General features: G+C 44.2%; 1 protein-coding gene across 2 annotated transcripts; it reads left to right on the top strand.

Moving 5' to 3' along the window:
* The first annotated feature begins 328 nt into the window (after positions 1-328).
* nr3c1 (nuclear receptor subfamily 3, group C, member 1 (glucocorticoid receptor)) lies at positions 329-24,929 on the top strand. Of its 2 annotated transcripts, none has more exons than XM_083785214.1 (9): positions 329-667; positions 1,474-2,684; positions 16,694-16,848; positions 18,966-19,082; positions 20,143-20,424; positions 20,769-20,913; positions 21,770-21,900; positions 23,140-23,297; positions 24,341-24,929. In XM_083785214.1, the coding sequence occupies exons 2-9, from the start codon at positions 1,483-1,485 to the stop codon at positions 24,491-24,493; spliced, it is 2,343 nt and encodes a 780-aa protein (XP_083641340.1). In that variant the 5' UTR covers positions 329-667; positions 1,474-1,482; the 3' UTR covers positions 24,494-24,929. The 2 variants fall into 2 exon arrangements, with proteins under 2 accessions (XP_083641340.1, XP_083641339.1); XM_083785213.1 differs by having other exon boundaries at positions 16,694-16,854.
* Positions 24,930-26,189: the final 1,260 nt, after the last annotated feature.

The following is a 26,189-nucleotide window of genomic DNA, read 5'->3' as shown; positions in this document are numbered from 1 at the left end:
GTAGGCCTACAGCGAATAACTGCAAGAAAGAGTAAATTGAACCCGTGCTGAGTGCATATGCCGTCTAAAACTCTAAAACAATATTTGTCAATGCCCAAAGGGCCAGCCTTTCCCAGATACATGTTTATTTTTAATCCACGCTCCACACATCTAAGTGTATCCATATCATGTAAAATAAGGAGGGGGGGGGGGGAATCATATTCAGCCAGAATAATAATCCAATTAATTGTGTCAATTAGTAGGATATCGACGGTGCCGTTTGTTGACAACAATGTGCCATATTCCATCGCGTCCAGCAGGTGGCGGTGCGTGTTGTAAACATGTTCTTGTCGGTTCTCCATTTTGTATGTTTTTCAGGAGGTTAGCGCCTACTTTCTCCATGGCTTAAGGTGCTGACTCCTCCGTCGCTGGCCCCCCCGTTTCACGCGTTCCTCCGCGAACCGTCCCAGCGCTTCATCGAAGTCCACACGCAGAGAGAAGAAAGCCCGTGCGCGATTATTATCCACATTAGTTGGCGTTAGCATGTAGCTCGGTGGCTACGGTTAGCTGGTGGAGGTAAACATCCAGCTTGGTCTTGGTGTCTGTTGATCTCATAGCAACTTGCAGCAACCAAAACAATGCTGTCAGATGACCTATGGAAACGCACCAGCTATCAAACGTTTAAAGGGTAAATATGCACCCGTTGTTTCGTTGCGTGTTGTTGTTTGTCGTTGAGTGGTGATATTATTGCCGCAGGGTATGTTTGCAAACAGAGGGGATTAACGGGAGGTTTATGTTAGCTAGGTGGCTAAGCTAGCTAGCTAGGTGGCTAACGACATTTTAGAGGGGCGAATGTCAGGCTAATGGCCAGCAGCACTGAGCTAACGTTAGCCTAGCTTCTCGGACTTAACTTCCATGCACTGTGAGCTAAATAAATACCAACCGTGGTGTTTTGTGTTTACTATATGGGGTTTTAGAATTAGTTTTTTCCCCCCTACAAATGTATCGCATTCGGTGATATTGTAGCGTAAACTTTATGACGTGTGTATGAGCAGTTTATTAGCTGAAAGGTTTAACTGTCGAGGGCGCGCGCTTGCCCGCAGAGAAGGGGGGACCACACCGGCGCGCGTGGCAACTTCTCCCCGTGTAACGTGAACACAAAAGTAATCTATCAAGTAACTGGTGGGACTTGCACATGTCAACGTGATATTTGTGTTAGAAATATACAGTTGTTGCAGACGGTCACATAAATGGGACTTGAAAGTTGAAATTGCAAAAAAAACAACAACAAAAAAACACATACTGCATATTTTAAACGTACTAGTTTGGGATCATTCTTGTAATTTAACTAATTTGAGTGACGAGGGCTGCTAACTCAACTTCCATACACTGTTGTGATGTCCCTCTTGCTAGTGCACTCCTGATTTGATAGGTTGTTTGTTCCGCCATTCTCTCCCTGTGCCTCTAATATGCCCGTTTGTCTGTCTGACAAAGGATCGAAAGATGGATCAAGGTGGAGTGAAGAAGATCAGATACACCAGAGATGATCATTTGAGTAAGCTGGTCTACACCGAAAGTCCAGAGGAGGGAGCCCCGTTGAAGATCGCCCCCCACAGTGCCATGTCCATCGCCTCCTCTGTCATCCTACCGTCCAGCCCGTTGATGCAGCCCGGCGACGTCCCCAGCAGCCTCAGCGACATCTCTCTCCCAGAGGAGCTCACCTCTGCTTCTATAGGCCTCTTCCTGGAGGATCCGGAGCCCAAAGGGAACACCAAGGACCAGAGGCTCCAGGCTCAGACCCATTGCTTCTCCCGCCTGGAGAGCAGCATCGCAGACCTGACCCACTCCCCCTCCATGGACTCTCTCATAGGGGGCTCGGACCCCAACCTTTTCCCCATGAAGACGGAGGACTTTTCCATTGATAAGGGAGACCAGGACCCTATGGACCTGGATCACGTTGCCTTCGGGCACATCGGGAGAGACATGGACATGAACCAGAAGTTGTTCAACGACAACACCCTGGACCTGCTCCAGGACTTCGAGCTCACCGGCTCGCCCTCAGACTTCTATGTCGGGGACGACGCCTTCCTGTCCACGCTGGCAGACGATTCTCTGCTTGGGGACGTTACCTCGGAGAAGGACGGCAAGTCCTCTCTGGGTGGGACCGCCAATGCCGGCGTCGCTACTCTCAATGGCGGCAGCAGCCTCAGCACGCAGGAAGAATCCAGCTCTAGTGCATCCAACACCCCTACCCCTACCACCCCCGTAGCAGCACCTACGACCACCAGCACCTCCCTGACCGTGGTGGTCAAAAAAGAGAAAGACGCCGGCTTCATTCAGCTCTGCACCCCTGGCGTCATCAAGCAGGAGAAGTCATCGGCGGGGCGGAGCTACTGCCAGGTGAGCGGCACGCCGTCCTCGTCGGACATCCCCACGAGCCCCGCCGCCACCATCTCCATCTGCGGGGTCAGCACTTCGGGTGGCCAGAGCTACCGCTTCGGGGTCAACTCTTCCGGCAGCACCAGCGTGACCTCTGGCAGTGGCGGCGGCGGCGGCTCTCCGCAGCAGAAAGAGCAGAAGTCTGTGTTCAGCGTGTACCAGCAGCTGACGACCATCGGCGATTCCTGGAACCGGGGCCAGGGAGCCGGAGACGCAGCGGGAATGCAGAGGGCCAACGAGACTTTCTCCACTGCCAGCTACTCCAGGTAAGGAATGTGTGCTGTGGTCTGTCGGAGGCCTGTGTCAGAGTTATGTTTAGATCCATGAGTGGAATGAACTCCTGTACACCCAGACGGCATTACACATTACTCTTGGAATGAGTATGATTTCATAGGTCCATTTTGAATGTTATGTTACTGTATTTAATATTAGGGCAGCAACTCAATCAGTTTTTTTTCGTTGCAGTTATTCTATCGATTAATTTTTTCAATTAATCGAATAAACGAAAAGTGATTTTTTTTGTAGAGGGCAGTGATTCAGGAGTCCTGAGTTGGTGTTGGCTAGACCTCACTCATCTTCTTGCATATCCTTTCAATCTATACAAAAAAAACATGGACACCACTACTACTTCAGCCACATCCGGGATAGCTTCTGATCCGCCACTAAATGTGCCCCGCTGCTATAAATCGCTGGGCGCTATGATTTAATGGATGAAATAACCCTGGGCGTTCGGGGTGTTAACTGTATAATATGTGAAGACATTGATGGTGGGATAATAAGCCTAGAATCATGGACGAGAAGTGATGAGTCTGTGGCAAATTTGGAGGTAGGTGGAGTGCTGGTCAGCCTGTGATGAGCTGACGCACACAGCGGCGTTGTCTCTGATTCTGGTAGTGGGATGGATGAACCACTTAATCCATTTTGAGTTTCTGACCTGAGATCAGATTCTAAAAATGTCTATTACATCCTGACAGTTTAATTATTAATCCCTCTTCTATACTTGAAACTAGCCGTTGTATAAGCTAAAAATGCACCATGATGCGTTTTGAGAAACAGTATTTTCTGATTGTTTCATAAAAAAGTATTTTTGAGTGGTGCAACCACTCCCTTACAGAGCTATGTGTGTGGGTGGGTGCGTCTGAGCACGAAAACAGCATGGTTGTTTTTCACCACCTGTGCGCAACCTAACACGCACATATTAACTGTATATATGCCGATTTCGGGTGTGCCAGTACAGTACAGTACAGTAGAGGGACCCCCACACGGTAACTCTGTCATTTCTCAACCGTTTCGGACGCGGGGCGGCTCGCCGGAATCGGGCCGGCACCCTGGGTGTGTTCCCCCCACACGGAGTTGCACCACTCACTTCACACGGGTGTGTTTTTTTATAATGTATTTAAAATGTAATCAAACAAATTTATTTAAACATTAAATCAATTAGTTTGAGTAACTGTTGCAATCCTTTTTAATATAACTATTGCCTATGCCCCATGTTGTATCAAACTGAACATAATTTCTGAAATTAGGTACCGGTACATTGTTTTGTAAAGATTAGCTATTTCAATGTAACTTAACGTTTTGTTTATTGCATCATTGAGGCTTGCATCAGCATGCATCAGTTCGCTTTCTTTGTGTGTGGTGTATGTGTAGAGACTAGAGAGAAATGTTTAAATTCCAGGCGTTTCCGCTGTCATTCCTTATCTTACCAACAGTGCTTTTGCCTTTAGTAATAGTACACTGAAAGGTGCAACAAGTGCTGTCTCATGGCAGGCTGGAGAAATGTTTGGATCTCACAGCCTTTAATGTTCAGTGATGACGCCGACACGCCGTTGCAATAATGGGCTCAGAATTGTGTTGTGGTGAAAACAGGCCCCATTGCTAAACGCCAGGGGAATTCCACTTCCCTGAAGTCTCAAACGTTCAACTGCAAAACAAGCCTGCGTCAGTTTCACTGCTTCTTTAGCAGGCTGACCCCCCCTACCACCGTGACCGTAACATTTGTCATTGTTCATTTTAAGAACCACCCAGCATTTTTTAACTACTTAAGTTTGTTGTCCTGCTGTGCTGCTGAGTAGCTCCAGCTAATCTCAACAGATGTACAGTTACAGAATGATCCACTCGCTTGGTTAAGTCATTTTAGGCATATTCATTAAATCCTCCAGCTGCACAGTGCCAAAAATAAATCCACAGTGTGTGCAGTATCTGGGCGATCCAAGAACCCACCCCCTTCCCTCCCAAAGACTCAGAGCAGGTCAGTGGGTTCATTCAACAATTGGAATGAATGGGATTGTACCGTATGTATCATCTATGGAATGCTACAGCCAATTGTTCTGTAAGAGGAAGCACTTTCAATATGGAATAACAGAAAGGAGGAAAAAGTGGGGCAGTATAAGTTGTCCACGTTGTGACTCCTGTAGAGAGCTGCCTTCTGACTTCATTTAGGCTTGTAGCCATTTACAGTGAGTACAGAAATTGTTCCATCGTGTTACTGGTGTTGCGTGAGACCCCACAATGTATCTTTTGTCCACTTATTTGTTTGCTGCCTGTGTAGATTTTTACAGGCTTTCCTGTAAAGTTGGCCATGGGGCCCGAGGCCCGGTAGCTGACACTGACACGTCTTAAGAGTGAAGCAGCTCTCGGGTTCCTCTCGGTGTTAATCGCCGTCGACGCGTGTTCATCACACCTGTCTGATTCAGAGCTTCAAGGGAGGTGATGTCTTTAAAAAAAACAAAAACATGACATGCAGAAGAGTCTCATTCCAACCAGGAGTACACCCCAGCGTATGGTTTTGTTTTTCTTTATGAAAAATCATTTTGCCCAAATGATTTTCTTTGACCTGAGTTGACATTGGCACTGGCAGAATAATATTATTGAATGGACAACGCCTTCTGTCATGAGACGTCATGGATTCCTTTAAGCAGCCTTAATGGCGATGATTGGGAACAGATGTGGCCGTGACAAGATATGCCACATCTTTATTTCAAGTATTGCCACTTTCACCCGTGCGTGCCTATTTTGGGCATGTCATTATAGGCGAAGTTATTCAAAAAATCTCTGCTAATCTAATCTCATATTAGCAGATCTACAAGTAGCGAAAACGGGTTTGCGATGCGTTGTGACTGAGTATACAGGAGGTCATACTTTGTTAAGCACGATCTTTGTGCTAGCACCCAGTAGTTTTGTGCACGTGAGAGGTCATATGACGTGGCTGTGTTTCCATGTGCTGCGTGGACCGGTAGTTGCTGTAGTTGGACATAGTTTTGTGAGGGGGGGGGGGGGGGGGGGGTGTTGCACATGGCATCTCCTCTCCCTGGATTTCAGGGGGTTTGGTGAGAGAGATTCCTCTCGCCAAAGACGAATCTCTGAATTAGCATGCAGCGACACCGCTGAAGTTGAAGCTCTGTGGGCCTGTGTGAGCCCCACTGGTGTCGGGGGGGGGGGGGGGGGGGGGGGGGGGGAGAATGTCTCCCTGCAGTCTCCCCCTTGCCCCTCCCCTTTTGAGGATCTACTCTGCACCCCCCGCTGTCATTATTGGTCATAGAAAAGGTGGAATAACATGCCAGTGTGCCTCTCTCCCTCCCTCCCTCCTCGGCCAAAGGTTTATTTTTCTTCCATACCTTCTCCTCTGCTCAAGTTTGCGTTTATGCATCACCATTTACCATGTTACTCAAGGGCCAGTTCTCACAATGTCTTTATAATGGTCTGCTTTGTTTTCTCTTGTTGTTTGAATTGGAAGCCCACACCCTCAACGTTTTTGTTCACATTTCTTTTCATGTCACCGTGACCTATCTGATGTTGAGTTCACTTGAATGGGTTAAGGGTTTACCTGTAAGCTTAGCTGCATGAAAATATGTCGCAGGATGGGTATCGTGTAGAATGATAACCCACTAACCCAGCAGTCTGTCTTATGTAACATAAAGTTTTGTTCCCCCCCCTCCCCTGTGGTATTTCCTCTATGAGGCCTGTCAGTGACATGCCACAGAATTTAGATCGCATGTTGTATGGAAACGAGCATAATATGAAGAATTAGCACATATGCTGCCGTTGACTTCAGAACAGCCTCGCTCTTGTTTATCACATTAGAGATGGCTGCTTGCTGAAATAAGTGACATTCTGCTCCATATGATCATTCCCAATGTCTCGTATAGGTTAGTGGATTGCTGCCAAATCATGTGTGGAAGTAAAGAACACAGCGTTAGGGTTCCATGAAAAGATGTGTTGATATAATCACCAAGCTGGTGATTTATATCAACAAATTGTTACACAAAGGCATGTTCTGTGTGTTCCAGAATGAAGTTCTTTATTACCGATATGTGCATGTTTTCAAAGTGTCATTTAGGCTTTCAGATGAATGCAAGGCGTTGGTTTTAACTTTTCACTCAGGCTTGCCCTCGTTTCCTGTACTGTGCTTCTAGATCCACGTGTGGATCATAAATCATAACGTAGAGAGATTAGTTTGTTACACCAGTAACTCTTCTTACGTCTGTCTCTCAGCTTGGCACGTTTCATTGAATGCAATTATAATGATGATTGACAAAAGGCCCTATCTAGGATTGATTTAACATATTTGAGTAATATCCCCATGAATCCAAATCTATATGTCGACAGACCCACATATAACAAACGGTACCACTACCAACAAACCCATTGAAACCCCAGAATACAGCGAATACAATTTAAATTATAATCTAGTCTGTTAGTTCATCTATCAATATAATAAACAGCAATAGAATAAACAAAAATTCAATTCAACATTGCTATGTTTTATTTTTCTACCCATTTGTTTGTTTGTTTATAACTCAGTGGGCCATATATATTCATATGACGAGAGCCTAAAAGCCTGTATGATGGAACAGCTGCGTCAGTGTGTGTGATTGGGGAAATTAAATGGACACTTTCCCTGGGCTTCTTGTTGTAATTCATAAGCTGTGGGTAGCCACTGACTCAGTTGGTTGAGGTTCATAAAGCAAAGAAGACTATAAATATTGAAACCGCTGTCAAAAGACATGTTTTTGTTTATGAATAACATTGGTATAGCTGTGCAATTTTAATATGGATCATTTCCAACCACTGCCCCGTGGCTCTCTTAGACACATGCAAACATAAATAACATATAAATATTTATGTACACAAGTTAGCATGGTGATTAATGTCTGTTGTAGTTACCAGTGTCTGATGAGGAAACGTCTTGAGATTTCAGCAATACTGTTCTGAGCTGTGCTTGACTGGCCCTTGTGTTGACTAGGACTTGTAACCAGATGCTGATATCCTCTCACATTTACATTTTTAGCAAATTATTCCCAACTTTAAAACCTGAGCCCAATCAAACCACAATAAATCCAAGTTCCAGGTCCCCATACGCGCAGAGGCCGGGGCTCTTATGAGCATGTCAATCTATTCGGGCACGGAGATGCAACATAATTAGTATTCATGGAAGTGTCTCTGACCCGCTGGCATGCCTGGTTCAGCACAGGGACAAGCATTAACCCATTCTGAACGGGCACCCATTTTGGTGTTAGCATCATGTTATGCTTTAGCTATTGAAAAATAGCAGATCTACAAGCTCATATCGCGCCACCGAGTGGCGCGATACGAGCTTGTAGGTCTGCTATTTTTTGAAAAATCGAAGAACGACTGACATTTTTTAGAATCTGATCTCAGGTCAGAATGGGTTCATCAGACCAGCGTGTGTCCAGCGGAAACCTCGTATGAATCTGATCTCAGGTCAGAATGGGTTAACCCGGGAAGGTGGGGCACAGCCGCACAGCTGAACTGGAGTCTGCCCAACAGTTGGGTCAGTGTGTGTGTTTTAGTCATCAACTGTTTTCACATCTTATTAGGCCACAGGAATAGTCTCAGGCCTCCGTCTTCACATAGTGTTTTGAGAGCAAGCGTTGGAACAGGGTCTCTATTCAGTCTTAAGGTCTGTGACACGCCCTCTGGCCCTCTCTTTCTCTCTCTCGTATTCTCCCTTTTACTGCTATTGTCCTCTTTGGTGCTTCAGTTTCCTGTAGACAAGGGCAGATACCTTGACAGTCAGCGGAAGCTATGATCTAACATAAATCACCTTTTTTATGCAGCTTTGTGTGTGTGCGTGTGCATGAATGCGTATACACGTGAGTGAGAAATTGTCCCACACCTACACACAAGTATGCATGAGTGTGTAGGTGATGTGCGCATGTGTGAGTGCGTGTGGGTGTGTGATTAGCGCTGTGGCTAGCAGGCAGGCAGACCACAGAGCTGTGCTGTGTAGCGCTCCTCCACTCTCCTGACCTACTTTTCCCTTTTGCGTCCCACAGCTGGCGCAGGGTAAACACTCCGGATCAAATGCCTGCCATTCCAGTTGCGTTTCTCTCATTACTGCACACATTTTCTTCCTCCTCCTTTTAACCACATCTTCTTTTGTTATTGTTGCCTTGTTTTTTAACGTGGTTCTAGAAATCCTGTATTTTCAGTTTGATAAACACATCCTGATCGCTTCGCTGCCGTACAGTCGTTTGCTGTCGAGTCAGCAGATTGAAACGTTCTCTGAAGGAGTTCCTCCCACATACAGCGGTATGCATTCCAGCAACAGTAGTAGCTACCCTAGTAGCCTCCAATTCACTTTCACAGCCCAGTAAGCCACGCAGTCCCTGCTGTGCTTAATATGGAAACTTATTTGGAAACCTTTTTTTTTCTCTTTGTGTGGAGTCAAGGGTTAGGTTCAGTATTCCTTTCTGAGGTGTGAAGCCAAATGGTGGCTGACTGCTTCTGGCTACAGAACTATGTGAATAATGCCCGTTTTATACTTGATTAGGGTTAGTTGTGTTGCACATTGGAAATAAACATCTCATCTGTAAGCTCACAATGTGTCCTGCTGCAAATGTGCAATGCGTTGTCATCAATGCAGAGTAACCCATCTATTTTTGAACTAGAAAATCAGTCTGTAAAATGGCCAATGCAGTGAGCGGTTCTAGGGCCTTCGTGGGAGTGGCAGGATAGAGGAGTGAAAGAATAGAGGCGGATCAGTTTAGAGATACCAAGTGTGAGGGCTTCCTTCGCTAGTGTATCGTGAATATAATCAAAGTGTGACCATGAAAACCCTCCTCCCTGTGCCACTAGTAGCATGCTGCTCCCAAGAAGAGCTGGCAGAATAGGATACACGGTGTGGTAGTTATTGCAGATTTGCAGTTAATTCTCTTGTGACGGCTTGCATCACGCGAATATCCCACAGACCCGCGCGGCAGCCCGGTGTCCGTAAAAAGAATTAATTAGCTACGTCATAAGATGAGAATTAGTCCATGTTGCTGTGGGGAGGCAGGCAGGGTAGGGGCAGAATCTCCTGTAAGCTTTGCAGGCTTCGGCCAGACCAAACAAAGCCTTATGCTTTTGTTTGTCGTGTGAGCATGATTCAGAGTGAAGGGACCAGTTCCTCTGTCTATTTTGGTGACTCTTACCCTCAGGGAAGGAGTGGTTCCATCTGAGGGCGGGAGAGAGAGAGAAGAGATAATTTATGAGAGAGAGACAGAGGGAGAGAGGGGGAGAGAGAGAGTATTTAAGCGAGAGAGCGGGTGTGAGGTAGTTTAAGATAAGTCGTGGTGTGTAATGAGGTTGGCTCATGTGAGCCAGATAGATGAGAAATGGTGAGATAATTGTTAGGCCCATCTGTTTATTTCACATTCCCATTCACACCACCACCCTAGACCACTCTGCACCAGCCACAACCACCGAGGACCACCCGGCAGTGCCAACACACAGCCAACCTCTACCCAGCACTGCCTTGCTGACCCTCTCTCCGGGCTGTTGGTTTGTTTAGGGGTGTGTGTGACCTTGTCCTTAGCACAGGCCCCACACACGTCCAAAAGCAATGCGGATCGTGTTCCTGTTTGTGTCAGTCAGTGTGTGTGGTTGACAGGGCAAAAGTAGGTTAATGAGGATGATGCAGGCTCTAAGTGGGACAAATGTGGCCGTGCGGAGTTGGACGGACACACACACAGACACACACACACACACACACACACACACAGACACACACACACACACACACACACGTGTCACCTGAAAAGATGAAGATGTTAGATGGGAGGTTGCTCTGATCTGCCAGCCTGACGGATAACCATGGATTAGGACTCGTCAAGCAGAACAGTGGTGAGACACAGGCTAAGTACCTTATTTAAACCTGCGCTGATGTGATCACACCGGGTTACTGCACCTCTCTCTCTCTCTCTCTCTCTCGCTCGAGGCGAGTGAAAGTTGGCTGTGGTCCCCGGTCCCCATTCACAGCCTGTAGCGTGGTTCCCCGTTCACCGCATGAGTCCCCATGCACAGCCTGCGGCGCGCGTTCACATGCGCAGTAGCAGTGCGAGTCACGGTGCACAGCCCCGTATAGCTCCAGCCCCCCCTCTGTGCACAACGGCCCCTGCCTCTGTGCTCAGACATACTCTTGAGAGAAATGTGAGCGCTTCCGGCAGACAAGCTTCCTGGCACTCAAAGTCGCCATATGGTTTCAAAAAGAGGAAATTCTGTCTCCCCGCCTCGTCATGCACCCGTGATTGGTGTGCCACAGATAAACAGCTTTTGACCTTTATCACGGCAAGGGTTGGGCCGCGTAAAGCCGGGACGGTTCTAAATACCAAATGGGTCTCTGGATATACATTGGAGGATACGTTCTTTACTCTGTACAACAAATAGGGCCATTCCTGTTCGCACAGAAATGTGTTGGGGCAAAGCAAGCAGTCACTCTGGGTCTAATTAGTTGTTTGGAGTAAAGTGGAATAACAAGCTCAATACCATAGTAATTGGATTTAGCCTAGTAGCGCTAAAGTCTTTCCACATAAAGCTGTCCTGCTCATACCTTTAGCCCTGATCTCAGCCGACCAATGAGGAACAGCCTGGCTGCAACCACTCCCCTCTGTGACATCACCCTGCTGTGTGTGTGTGTGTGTGTGTGTGTGTGTGTGTGTGTGTGTGTGTGTGTGTGTGTGTGTGTGTGTGTGTGTGTGTGTGTGTGTGAGAAAATGCCTTCTACTGTCCAGTGAAGTCATGTGATTAAACAGATGGCATGTTGGTCGCATCATAGCACCCGCACAGCTGTGTTATAGTTTGTGTACATATACACTATATATGTGTGTAACACTGTATATATATAATTATAATATAGTGTATGTACATATATCTATATACACCAGTAAGACACCTGAGAGTGCGAAGCAACCTCCCCCTAAAAGGGCACGCTGCAACTCAGATCAACATATGGAATGAATTCTGTACAGACCATGTATGGAGCGTGTCTTGAGTGTACAGGGTTTGATGTGGTCAGATCAACATGGAATGAATTCTGTAGAGACCATATATGGAGCGTGTCTTGAGTGTACAGGGTTTGATGTGGTCAGATCAACATATGGAATCAATTCTGTACAGACCATGTATGGAGCGTGTCTTGAGTGTACAGGGTTTGATGTGGTCAGATCAACATATGGAATGAATTCTGTACAGACCATGTATGGAGCGTGTCTTGAGTGTACAGGGTTTGATGTGGTCAGATCAACATATGGAATGAATTCTGTACAGACCATGTATGGAGCGTGTCTTGAGTGTACAGGGTTTGATGTGGTCAGATCAACATACGGAATGTCAGAACAGGTCAGCTCCATATATGGAGATCTAAGGGTGGCAGCGGGGGAAGTGTCTTGAGTGTACAGGGTTTGATGAGTTCCCAGTTAAGGCCGGGCCTTAATTTTCGGGCCCGATTAGAACTCTTGTGAGACATCGAAGAGGAAGGATGGATGGGGAAGGATCAACATATGGAATGTCAGAACAGGTCAGCTCCATATATGGAGATCTAAGGGTTTTTGAGGTCAGATGTAGAGTTGCTGGCCAATATTGATGACTCCAGGGATCTCCATATATGGGCATTCAGATATATGGGCTTAATGTTCATGACATAAGGAATTGCAGGGCATTGCAGACACTTGTAAAGAGGACAGTGGCAGCATCTCTCCGTTTATAGTCCAACCAGTAACTGCTCCATCTGTAGCCCTCCTCTATTCACACCAGCACATTAAAGTGATGCATGCCCCTCATTCAAAGACTAGAGAACTGATGCATCAGTCATTAGCGTGACCACAGCGCCCCGCAAGTTCTCAGTGAATATACTGAATATATATATATATATATATATATATAAATTATATATATATATATATATATTTGTCAGCATCCGACATGAACGTTGCCCTTCTTTGTGGCATATAAGGGCTGATAAGAATGCAGGAAGAAAGCCGAATGCCGATCCATGAAAACTGGGATCGTTTGCGCTGTGCCCGCTGCCCATGCAGGTCTAGGTTGAAGTCATTCAGTGGCATTTTATGCACTAATGGAGAGAATCCTTCTAGAGCGAAGAAGAGGTTTAGGAAGCCACTTGAATGCACATGATCTTTGATTTGCTCGTATAGCAGCACTAGACAAAGAGTATGTCCAAAAAGCACACTACACAAAAAGTGGCTTGGAATGCAAACTACTCAAATGCAGTACATTTCAAGCTTCCTCAAGCAGTGTCACAATGCTGACATGTCAACATCTACGTGGAGAAAGGAAATGACCAGATCACATGAGGACTCGGACAAAGGGCAAAAAAAAAAAAAAAATCTTACTGAATGGTACTTCAGGCGCACTGTATCGCATAGGTCACAACTTCAGAAGAACGGGTAGTGTGCAATTGGAACATACAACCTGTTGTAGCACAACGGTATTCTTTTATGTTTATAGCAAGAGGCCAAACGGATCAATGACCACAGGCTGGGTGTGAATGTCTTCTCTGTCTTGACTTGCGTTGCATTCTTGTCAGATGATGAACTGAACAAAAACAACCCTGGACCATCCAGTCTTGGCAGAGCAGATGGGCGATGGTTTGATCGTTGCCTGTTTGTCGAATACTGGGAAAATCGTACCCACCCCTGCCCTCGGGGCTCTGCTCGGGCGCACCAATGAAGGCAGATGCAAAAGCACTTTGAAGATGCAGGAAATTAAAGTTCACGAACCAGTACAGAACAAAACTGTTGACCACATCTCTGCCGAAGGTAAAAGGGCACTTGACCAGGCATCGCTATTGACCACATTGCGGTGTCGTTTTCATCCAGGAGCACTGAGAGCAGACCTGTCATGTCCGTAGGGCGGACTACTTGATGGGTGTTTATCATGCTGCTGAGTGCTCCTGGAGTCAGTTCTTTGAAGTTTAATGCAGCCGGTCAATGTTGTCAATAACACCCACTGACTGTCAGGTCCTGGCCTGCTCTCTCTCTCATATCTAATAACTAAATCTTGTACATGTGAACATCTTTGAGGGCCAGTATGTATAACGGTCTTCTAGGTGCATGTCTGATGGTCACTTAAAAAAAATATCTGCTATCAAATGTAGCTGTTTGTTTTTGCTGTGGTGGCAGACGTCCTGACACACGGACGGATGAACGGACGGACGGACAGACGTGTTTGTTGCCTCGCTCAGACTTCCATATCCTCTGAGTGTGGGTGTTGTTGCTGTGGCCAGACTCAGAAAGGGGGTGGGGACCTCTGGCGCAGAATGAATGCCGCAAAGCCAGGAGCCCTCTAGTGGTGGTCTTGAGCAAGGACGCATTTCAAACCAGCCATTACTCTGGCTGAATGAGAGCAGTTACTCTCAAATCAAAGGGCCTGAGTTCCTTTATGACAACTGCTGGCATGATGAGCAGACCGCAGGATCATTTAGTCTTTTAAAAGGAAGCCACATTGGGACTCGCCCTCTTCTTAAGATGTTGGACTTGATGCTAAGTTGGGGTAATGAACACAACAGAGGCTGCATTCTCTGTTGGGAGGTGCTCCAGCGCAGCTTGTTTGTAAACTGGACCAGGCACACGTAAATATGTGTGTGTGTGTGAACTAAAGTTAGACTTGTGGAAACCGAGAAGATATTTTCAGGAGAAGAGCTTAACTATTTGTGTCTCTCTGCAGCTCCTTACATAGATTTATAGTTATATATATATATATATATATATATATATATATATATATATATATATATATATATATATATTCTCGGTAGGTAGGAGACAGTAGGTAGGTGAAGGAAGCCAGAATGGAACAAATTGAGTGGCTGAGACCGCAGAGCGCACTTATCAGTTAAAATAATTAAATGATGTATTTAACACATTAACCCTGGCGCCTCTAATTAATTGGGGCATCTCATAGGCATTATATTTTCAATTTCTTCAAAAATCATTTAAAGAAAATGGCCAATCTACTAGTTCAGTGCTTCATACTATTTCAAATAGCCAAATTATAAAATGGGATAAAGTAGTTAAAATCCAAACAAATAATATCCCTTTTTGTAGTAAAAATTATATCAAAAACTATTTTAGACCTTTTTGTTTGTTTGCCCGAAGCATTGTCTTAGTTTCCAAGCCTGAAGAGAACAAAGATGCAGAGTCAACATTCTTGCTCTATTGTACACTAACAATAGGTTACAGTCAAGATCCCAGAGATTGTTTGGTCATATATTATGTGGCCATACCGTACCAAACCACTCCGCATCTAAAAATACTGATGTCAACATTTGCTGTAAAGGTTATAAGCTATCCAATCTTTTACAACTTTAAAATGTTGCACTTTGAGACTGAAGCCTGCCAAATGAGTTGGTGAGTGCACTCTGTGCGGAAGTATCTTTGCTAGCAGGTTCAGCAAGGTATGCTGCTTGTAGTGTGTAAATAAAAGGATGTTCATGCACACATTATTAGGCCTATATATTAGACTCATTAACCCATTCTGACCGGGCACCCATTTTGGTGTCAGCATCATGTTATGCTTTAGCTATTTAAAAATAGCAGATCTACAAGCTCATATCGCGCCACCGAGTGGCGCGATACGAGCTTGTAGGTCTGCTATTTTTGAAAAATCGAAGAGCGACTGACATTTTTAGAATCTGATCTCAGGTCAGAATGGGTTCATCAGATCAGTGTGTGTCCGGCGGAAAACCTCGTATCAATCTGATCTCGGGTCAGAATGGGTTAAATATGATACTCATTTCATATCCTTCTTTACGCTACTGGACATTGCTTGCTATCACACGCATCTTATCAGTAGGAGTTGAAAGTACAAAATATATGAATCAAAATGTTTGGTGTGTGTGTGTGTGTGTGTGTGTGTGTGTGCGCGCGTGCGTGGTGACTGAGGACATATGCCTTGATTTTGTGGATGTAACTTTGCTGCACGACACGTAAACTATTTATGTCCTGTATGCAATGTCCTTTGTGTGGACATAAATTGTTAAAGGGATTGTGACATAAAAAAAATGGTTTTGGAATTGTTCTTATTTCTTTAGGTTTTCTAATCTCAATTGCACCCACAAAACATGAACTTTTAACATTCAGTAGATTTTCTGTGATCTGGGGTTTTCTGGCTCAAACAGGTGCTCTGATTTGCCGGCAGTAAGTGATGTAAGACCCTGCAAATCCCATATATGTCAATGGGATTTGCCAGCACATGTCACTGTTTTCACTGTGTTGCCTGTTTTCATTGCAGCTCAAAAGGCTTCCAAACCCCAAAGAAAACTTCAGACCACAGAAAATCCACTGAATGTTCAAAGTTCAGGTTTTTGGGTGTAATTGAGGTCATAAAACCTAAAAGAAAAATAAATGAAAATGAATGTCATAAAACCTTTAATGTGTCAGTTGCCTGTGGAGAAATGCAATTGAATTGTATTGGTTCTATGCAAATAACTTATTTTTTTTAATGTTTATTGCTTTCAGCATTTTCACAGGTTAAACAGACAGAATTCAATAAACACTGAATTATTTTGAAGTTCAATAATTTGAGTATCTATTTAGAAAGATAAGTCATGCTTACTGGATTCTGGATTGTAAGATAGGTTGTACCCTCATTTTCCATTTTTGGGAAGGACAGACCATGTACAAAGCAGAGATAATTATGTAACAAAAAAGCATTTGAATATCTGTGCACAGTTTCATAACATCAGTGCTTGAAATCAACTGAATCTAGAATTTGAGGAAAATGGGTTAATACTTAACTTCCAACTTCTTAATAATAATGTCAGACTTATAGCACTTGTCCTGACATTTAAATATGCATTCCATAACAAATAACTTCATTAAAGCAAAGCAAAATAAATATTAGGTTTAACAAGAACTACAGTAATATATACAATGGTAAAACAAAGGAAAAGGTAACTATTAGCTGACTATTAGCTGCTCTGCTTCGCTTCTACAGAGTTTATTGATTGTAACTGGACATTGTCTGTCCCCTCCAGGCAAGAAGGGGGCACTGCTCCAGCCACAACCCAGGGAAAGGCCAGCGGAACCACTCATAAAATCTGCCTGGTGTGCTCCGACGAGGCCTCAGGCTGCCATTATGGAGTTCTCACCTGTGGAAGCTGCAAGGTGTTCTTCAAGAGAGCAGTGGAAGGTACAGGTACATTTATCCCTGACCCCATAGACAGTCACAGAAAAAAAACAATGATTGCAAATTGCAATGAAAAAAACAGTTTTGAATTGTTTAATGATAATAATGACTCACATTTCTTGTTTTTGTTTTGTTGGTACATTTTCCACATACGTGAAAGTTGTCCTCTGCCTTTAATACAGTATTAATACAGAGCCTCAGAGGCAGTCTTATTACCAGACTCTACCCAAGACAGCTGCCCATTATGTCACAGTTTAATTTGCTCTGCTACAGTTTCAAATTGGCATGCGCGACACCAACTTAATACTATATCATTGCCAGCTGTAGGGGTGGAGTCTTAACTTTAAGCTTGAAAAGTCTTCTGGAAGGATGCCCTCAAATTTCCTCGCTGATAACTCCTCAGAGATGCCTCCTAATCCTTGCTCCTTGGGGCAGGAGTAATAGACATGGCGTGACCGTCAAAATGGCGAACCAACTTGAACTTCCGGTTCAAGTGAGGATAGGGGAGTGAGGAAATGCCAAGCGAAAGAGCAGGGTCACGTCGTTCCATACCAGGGACGTGCTGGGCCTGGGAAATAGAGTTGGAGAGGCCCCTCGGCCGCGCACCGATTTTATTCTTTTATTTTCCTCCGGTGGTGCGGACCCAAATACTAACTGGAAATGCTCGAATGGCCATGGCTCCAAAAAGATGACAAGTCCACCGAGGCAGGTTTTTTTTTTTGTATTTTATTTGCCTCTCCAAAGTGCAGGTTAATTCAGTGTGTAGCCCGGGCAAAATAATAGTTAAAAATTAAACGCTGGCCAAAACAACACTCTTAACGCTACATCAGGACGTATTGAAGTTACAAATATATTCCATAATGTTTCCCCAGGCGCCAAATCATTCACAGATAATAAAGCCAAAAAAACTATATAAACACAACACACCCGTCCTCGACAGTGCTTGGCCCATTCCAATCAATAGGTTTGCCACCACTGCAGAGGAGAGACGGGTGATCCCACAAAAACATTTAAAACTCTGTCCTGTTGAAAATGTCTTCAAATGTACAACACCCTGACCACGCCATTAAACGGCCTTCCCAGCCGGCTTGCTGTTGAATCCATTGGGAAAGTGTGTGTGTGTTTGTGTGTGTGCCACTGATGTCCTCCTATGAGACAGACTGAGTAGGATTTTTTCATTTTATCATGAACATTAGTGAGGACCAATTATATGAAGATAAGTTCAAAAGTGGTGAAGTGGTCCTTAACACTTTGACGGCGGCTAATTGTTTAATCCAGGCTTCCACCGCGCGTAATACGCTAAACCCGCTATTTGTTTAATGCGTTTAATTCGCCGTTTTAAAAATAATTAAAAGGGAACAGCGGATTTGTCCCGGACCTGGTGACGAATCCGTCGCGTTATGATGACGAAACTGTAAATCAAGTCATCCTCTGGGCTGCTAGGACTTCTGGGAAATTGAGTCCAATGCAAGTGGACGGGCCGTTTGTTTAGACTACAACAGGCTGTGCATGGTGGTTTCGTTTCGCATTGTCATGGCCGCTGGTGCTTCTGATCAACAACAAAACAAAAGACCTAATTTTTGTGGTTGAAAGCTGCAAATACTTCGGCGTATAAAGGTAATAAAACAATCTTGTCAGCGTAGAATATTGGATTAAATAGCGGGGAACGCGGGTTATGCAGTAGAACAGTTGTCATAACCCTGCCATCGTAACCCTGTCATAACCATTTGCAGTTTGGGAATATTGCACTCAAACAAACCCTAGCTAATGGCTGTCTACTCTAAACACACACACATTTCTATAATGGATACAAAGATCACTGCAAAGATACTGCAGTTGATATTGTGTCCAGGCATTCCTCCTCACATTGACAGTACACGTTTTGTGAGGAAAAACATTCCCAAATTGCACATTGTGGCCACTTCTCCAATCTCCATGCCATCTTGAAGATAGTGCATCTTGCATTTATCTCTGCACTTTCCGCACCAGTCGTTATGTGATTATAACTCTGAAGTACACTCTTGGTTGGAGTCCAACGCTGATGTGCTATTTCCCTTGCAGCCGTTGCTTTTTGCCATGTCAGTATACAGACCAACCGTCCTCCCCCTTGTGTCCCTCAGGGCAACATAATTACCTGTGTGCTGGGAGGAATGACTGCATCATAGACAAGATCAGACGGAAAAACTGCCCGGCTTGTCGCTTCCGCAAGTGTCTGATGGCGGGAATGAACCTAGAAGGTACGAACCGACCATATGTGTGTGTGTAATATATTTTATTATAAATATAATATCAAATGACAAGTCTTAACCACTTAAACCCTCTATACTTAATACAAGTGACCTAAGTTGGCGCTGTACTTGGTGGGCCTTTTTCCCCCTACTACACCAAATGTCTTTGCCGGAAATAGCCGATCTACAAGCTCAATGCATCGTCGTTGCACATTTGCGACACATCATGAGCTTGTAGATCTGCTATGTACGGCGAATGTTACCCCTAGAATATGGATGGATAGTGGTTTAGAGCAGTTAGTCCAGTAATAATGTAATTTGACCTCAAACTAATTGCAAAAAAAACAAACTCAGCTGATTTTGTATCTTACATATGTCCTGAATAACATACAAAAAGTCCCCTGAAATTGTCTGAGGGGAAAGGGTTGAAAATGACCTGTACAGTATGGCCACCATAGACATCCAATATAAGGCAAATAATTTCAAGATTTCCTTTTGCTTTAAGTAGCATGTGACATGTCAAACTAGGGTGTTTTCACGATGCTGAGTCCATTCCAAGCATTAGTTTTGCATAAAAACAGTCCTTGGGCTAATACCGGCCATAGCCACTTGCCCAAATGTGCTGACCTCATCACATTTGTGATGACGGCTATGACTGTTATTAGCCCAAGGAGTGTTTTTATGCAAAACTAATGCTTGGAATGGACTCAGCATCGTGAAAACACCCTAGTTTGACATGTCACATGCTACTTAAAGCAAAAGGACATTTTGAAATTATTTGCCTTATATTGGATGTCTATGGTGGCCATACTGTACAGGTCATTTTCAACACTTTCCCCTCAGACAATTTCAGGGGACTTTTTGTATGTTATTCAGGACATATGTAAGATACAAAATCAGTTGAGTTTGCTACTGTTGCAATTTGTTCTAGGTTTAGCCTAATTCTGGCCTATAATGACTGGACTAAGTGGTTAGACGGCAATCTCAGTCTTACATTGTAACTACTCGATGAAAGCAGACGCCGTTGTAAAGGTTGATTGTTCTCCATTTGTTCTCCTCTTCACCGTAGCTCGTAAAACCAAAAAACTGAACCGCTTAAAGGGTGTCCAGCAGAGCAACCAGATAGAGCTGACCCCTCCGCCTCCTCCCGAGGTTCGGTCCCTGGTCCCCAAGTCCATGCCGCAGCTCATCCCCACCATGCTGTCGCTGCTCAAGGCCATCGAGCCGGAGACCATCTACGCCGGCTATGACAGCACCCTGCCCGACACCTCCACCCGTCTCATGACGACCCTCAACCGGCTGGGAGGGCGGCAGGTTATCTCCGCCGTCAAGTGGGCCAAGGCTCTTCCAGGTAGACTGGGTTAAATGTCATTCTGTTTTTGTGCTAAAAAATAATGGGTTTGTTGTTGTTGTTGGATTCTGTCTTGTTTGATTCACTGAGGAAGTTAAGCTCATAATTCATTTGAACTGGCATGAACACAACAAAACGGTCTTCTCTATCACTCTCTTGTGACTGTATGTGTGTATGAGGTTTTGGTGACGGGAGTTCAAATTGCCAGTTTCATCTAAGCTAGAGACAAACATGTTCGTTTGCTATGTAGGGGACAAGCCAAAACGGAACAGAAGTACACAAATGACATAGAATGGTTGCTATTGTTGTCAGTTTGAAAGTGTATGTATGTTGCTGTGCATTAGGCTTCAGGAACCTGCACCTGGATGACCAGATGACTTTGCTGCAATGTTCCTGGCTCTTCCTCATGTCCTTCGGCCTGGGCTGGAGGTCGTACCAGCAGTGTAACGGCAACATGCTCTGCTTCGCTCCAGATCTCGTCATCAACGAGTATGTTTTGCAATCCTCTATAGACCAGAACTCATGATGTAGGGTAGTGTACAGTTGGTCTGTTACTGGCATGGCATATTAATGATATTATTAAAACTCTTAAAATACCACTTTTGCCAACTGCTTCACTGCAATCATATTCTGGGGGCAATATTAGCCAAAAATGGGCTAATATCATATCATATATACCTATTCCATTGTGTCTAGCAAAGAGTCAGCAATGTTTGTAAGTGGCAAATGTTGTTATCTCCGGAAGGCGGAGATTGTTTAGCTCCTGTGTGTCTGTGAGTGACCGTGTGAGTCTGTTGTTTAGCTCCTGTGTGTCTGTGAGTGACCGTGTGAGTCTGTTGTTTAGCTCCTGTGTGTCTGTGAGTGACCGTGTGAGTCTGTTGTTTAGCTCCTGTGTGTCTGTGAGTGACCGTGTGAGTCTGTTGTTTAGCTCCTGTGTGTCTGTGAGTGACCGTGTGAGTCTGTTGTTTAGCTCCTGTGTGTCTGTGAATGACTGTGTGAGTCTGTTTTGACCTATAGTGCAACTCTTGAACAGTGAGCACACTCATTTCTCCCCAGGTTGGCAGAGGGAGAGTAGCACCCAGGATTACAGCTTTTAGGCAATTGGCACTGGGGGAAAAATGGGTTACAAAATCGTGGGCTAAAATTTTAAATACAAAAAAAATAATTGCTGTTACGGTATGCCTTCACAACCGCAGTATTGCGGTTATTGCGCCTAGCCCTACTGTATATAGATTTACCAAATAAATTAAATCCAAAATAGAATATATGGGAATACTTACCGTACATTCTGTAAATAACATATGTGCTTTGAATAACTTTGTGGTTTGTGCCATGTTTGTACCAGAGACCGCATGAAGTTGCCCTACATGTCTGACCAGTGTAACCAGATGCTGAAGATCTCCAGTGAGTTCGTCCGACTGCAGGTTTCCCACGACGAATACCTTTGTATGAAGGTGTTGTTGCTGCTCAGCACAGGTCTGTCTGTCAAACTCACACTTTGTCTTCTACTTAGAGCTCTACTGTACTTCACCCTCCACTACAAACATCCGTCCTCCTTTAACTTGCCAGCACAGAACTAGAAGAACTATTTAAGTCTGCATTCCAGGACGGTTTAGGGGTGGCCATTCCGGACTAGCTTCTGTATAAACCATTACTACTACTGAGTTGACAATTATTTTTGCAAGCAGACACTCGCTGTCTTCTAAGTTAAATTTGGCAAAATTAAGTAGGTAAGTAAAAAAGTTTAACCCATTTTGGACTGGGGTCGATTAAAAAAAAAAAGGCTTCTAAATCCTTTCTGAAAAAAAAACATGTTTCTATGTCAGTGGTGCTCAACCTTTTTCATGTCAAGGACCCACAGAATTATCTCTATTGGGCCACGGAAAATATGTAGTTCCCCCCCCCCCCATGTTCGCTCTGAAATATATATTCAAAGATTTGCGCCCCTTTTTCACGACTTAAGAAAATATAGCAGACCTGCAAGCTCGTAGCGTGCCACTCGGTGGCGCGCTATGAGCTTGTAGGTCTGCTGTTTTTCAATAGCTAAAGTATAACAGAATGCTTAAAACACCAACAGGGGTTCCCGCCCCCCAAAGTGGGTTAAGTCACAGTTTTGGGGATTAATACAGGTTTTTCTTGTCCATTCTGTTCCGTATCTAAATATAGTGAACATCACACATACTGTACTACTGCCATTAAAACTAACCACTGAACAATAACATGGTTCATGACACCATTGCTTTGTTACTGTAGCTATTCCACAATTCCCATTTAACCCCTTTTGGTGTTAGCATTATGTTATGCTTTAGCTATTGAAAAATAGCAGATCTACAAGCTCATAGCGCGCCACCGAGTGGCGCGCTACGAGCTTGTAGGTCTGCTTTTTTTGAAAAATCGAAGAACGACCGACACAGAAAACTATCAGGATGTAGAAGAATTTTTTTTAATCTGATCTCAGGTCAGAATGGGTTAATGGTGTTCTAGCTGAATTAGCTTGACGGACGGTGTAACATCCGTTCTGTCCAATTCCAGTTCAATGCTCTGAACTCATTCTAACTTCTCTCTCTCTCTCTCTGTGCTCATTATTGATTCCTGTGCCGAAACCCAATAACTCTTAACGCTGTACAAACCAGGCATTTAGATTCTTGGTCACGTCACACTTTCACAGAGTGCCATCGTCGGACGCTAACTCAGACTTTGCCTCTTTCATCGCAGTGCCAAAGGACGGGCTGAAGAGCCAGGCGGTGTTTGACGAGATCAGGATGTCCTACATCAAAGAGCTGGGCAAAGCCATCGTGAAGCGAGAGGAGAACTCCAGTCAGAACTGGCAGCGCTTCTACCAGCTCACCAAACTGCTGGACTCCATGCACGAGGTATGGAAATACTGTCTTATCGAATATACCCCCCCCATGTACTTGTGTTGTTTTTACATGCCGTTTGGAACATCGGATCTTCCAAGTCGTGATGGCGCGGCTGGGAAGATCCCCCTCTCTCCCATCTGGTCCACCCGGTCATCTTCAACCATCTGTTTGAACACCATACCTTGGATGGGCTCAGTTAGTCCTTGTTGATAGATTTGACATAGATATTTAATACATATTAAATAAGTAGCACTTTGATGTCAAATGTGCTGTTCCTAAATGTGAGAGTGCGTGAATCTTTACATGGCTTTCCAGAATATGTTGTGATGCCTAGTAAATGCCTAGTTTATTTCCAGCCAATTGCCAATGCTAAATAGCAATGGAGCGTCGTATTTTCATTTTCCTCAGACCTTTCAAAAAGTATTTATTTAAAGACGTTTACGCTGCGGACAAAGCCAACTCGAGTTGTGACAAATCATGACAATAAACACAATGTTTTGGGCCGATCAAATCATTTGAAGAAAAAGAAAACGGCAGGATACAACACCATTTTTGTTTTTCTTCTTACTAATTATTTGATCGGCCCAAAACATTGTTTGTTGTCATGATTTGTCACAACTCCAGTTGGCTTTGTACGACGCTTCAAAGGTCTTTAAATAAATACTCTATGGGAAAAATGCATTGGGAATTATTTCCTGGGCCTGCCGTCGTCATGAAAGGGGGCGGGACTGCGACGCTCTATTGGCTGTCCCAGTCTGGCAACTAATCAGAGCTGTGTATACGTAAAAACAAAAGTGTGTAAATATGATTTCCTTGGCAACATAACACCAAAACGGCTTGTTTTCTCCATGGGCAGAAAGAGAGGCTGGGAAATCATTTTTAAAACAAATAGATTTTGAATTTACTTCTGAATAAACGTTCATAAGATGCTTTATACAGTGGCAAATTAATATTACCCTTTTTAATCATTTAGTCATTCGGCAGCTTTTACAGTCGACCACTATAAAGTTCTGATGCATGGCTGAGTAGTGATGATGATGGTGCTGTGTCTCTAGATGGTCGGCGGCCTGCTCAACTTCTGCTTCTACACCTTTGTGAATAAATCCCTGAGCGTGGAGTTCCCAGAGATGTTGGCCGAGATCATCAGCAACCAGTTACCAAAATTCAAAGCCGGGAGCGTGAAGCCGCTCCTCTTCCACCAGAGATGACTGTGTGTCCGATACCACCTACCCACCTACCCCTCCCTCTCTGAGATACAATGCCTTAAAAGCCCACCACGCCCAACCCAGGATCCCTAGACGCACGGACCGGACAGAGAAAAGGAACCGTTAGTGGACGGAACCTGGAGAGATGGAGATGCTCTAAGGCAGGAGACAAGAGGGAGCGACGGATGTTTCGGGGAGCGAGTATGCAACTTGTGGTGGTTTCACGGGGCGAGAGAGAGAGAGAGAGTGAGAGACATTTATGTAGTTAACGGGAGAATGAACGCAGAGATTTTAGTTTTGTCGAACGGTCTGAGATACAGTATATAATAACAAGTAGGATTGTTATTTTGTTTTGTAAGATTATGATATGAGATAATCATGGAGTGAAATAGGCTAACCATTCATGTCATCTCAGGTTTCTTATCCTTGAAAAAAACAACAGTATCCGCAGTAGATAAGACAGATATCTATGTACAGGCTATTTTCTACATTTTTCAAATATCACACTTTATACAGTTTGTCCAGGTCCTCGTTACATGAGAAGATGACAAAGTAGAACTTGTGCTTTTAAATGAACAGGCTTGTAGACTCGTTTTTAGGGATTCACAAACAGGAACAGCGTGATCTAACAGTCACAGGAAAGCAATCGCTGTTTTCCAAACAGTCATTTCAAAAGCTTAACGTTATTGCTTCAATATTGTTGGGACGTAACATGGAATTTAGTTGGATAATTACTTTTGTTTTGTTTTTATGAGGATGTGTACAATTCACACAAGCTAACCTCTTCCAGGTTTACACGTCTGTTTATAAAAGGGAAACGGAGATGATGTGCCTTTTCGCTTCAATTTTGCTTTTTAGCTGTTCAGTTTGTACCTGTGTGAGAGTCCCTTCATCCATTCGTCACAGTCCCTCATCATACCTGATTGTATTTTTTGAAAGACATGCAGTTTCATATTTTCCCCTCCTCCGTGGAAATCTTAAGCCTGATTTATGCTTCGGTGACAAAAAAAAAAGGATCATCTAACACTGAAACAAAGTGTCTACACTTTTTCCTGTTGAAACTACTTTCATCTACCGAAGTGGCAGCTTTGTCATCCTCTGCGTTTATATCACGACAGAAAAGAAGTGATCTTTAAACCGGAGTGGAAAACTTCCTGCCGTGAACTCCCTCCCTCGGCACACGTTTGAGCACTTAACACCCCTTACTTAAAGGCTTTAAAAAAAGACTGTGAAGGAAGGCTTTCTGAGAGGCTGGACTGATCTCTGTACAGAAGGATGATGGTGTATTGTTTGTCTCTTTGTCAAGACCCCCCCCCCCCCAATTATGTGATGTGACTGGAATGTAAGAGAAATCTGCGTCGGCCAATCAGATTATAGAGGGCATGTTAGGCTTTTATGTACTAGAATGGTACATATGTCATGTTCCAGGCTGGCTGGTGTCTGTGGTTCAACCGTGGCTCGGAATGATGGGAAAGTGGACATCATTTATTAAGTTTTTATTTCCTTTTTCTTAGGGAGCTACAAGTCACGATGGACAAATAGAAACCTCACATGCAGTCCCAATTTTGCCAAACGTGATCCCTCACTTGAGTCCTTTTATAAACACTGAACCCTAGCCCATTCTGACCTGGGATCAGATTCTAAAAATGTCTATTACATCCTGACAGTTTCATTATTAACCCATTCTGACCTGAGATCA

This window comes from Protomyctophum parallelum, assembly GCF_964188405.1.
Source record: "Protomyctophum parallelum genome assembly, chromosome: 16".
NCBI lineage: Eukaryota > Metazoa > Chordata > Actinopteri > Myctophiformes > Myctophidae > Protomyctophum > Protomyctophum parallelum.
This window is presented reverse-complemented; position numbering and strand designations above follow the sequence as displayed.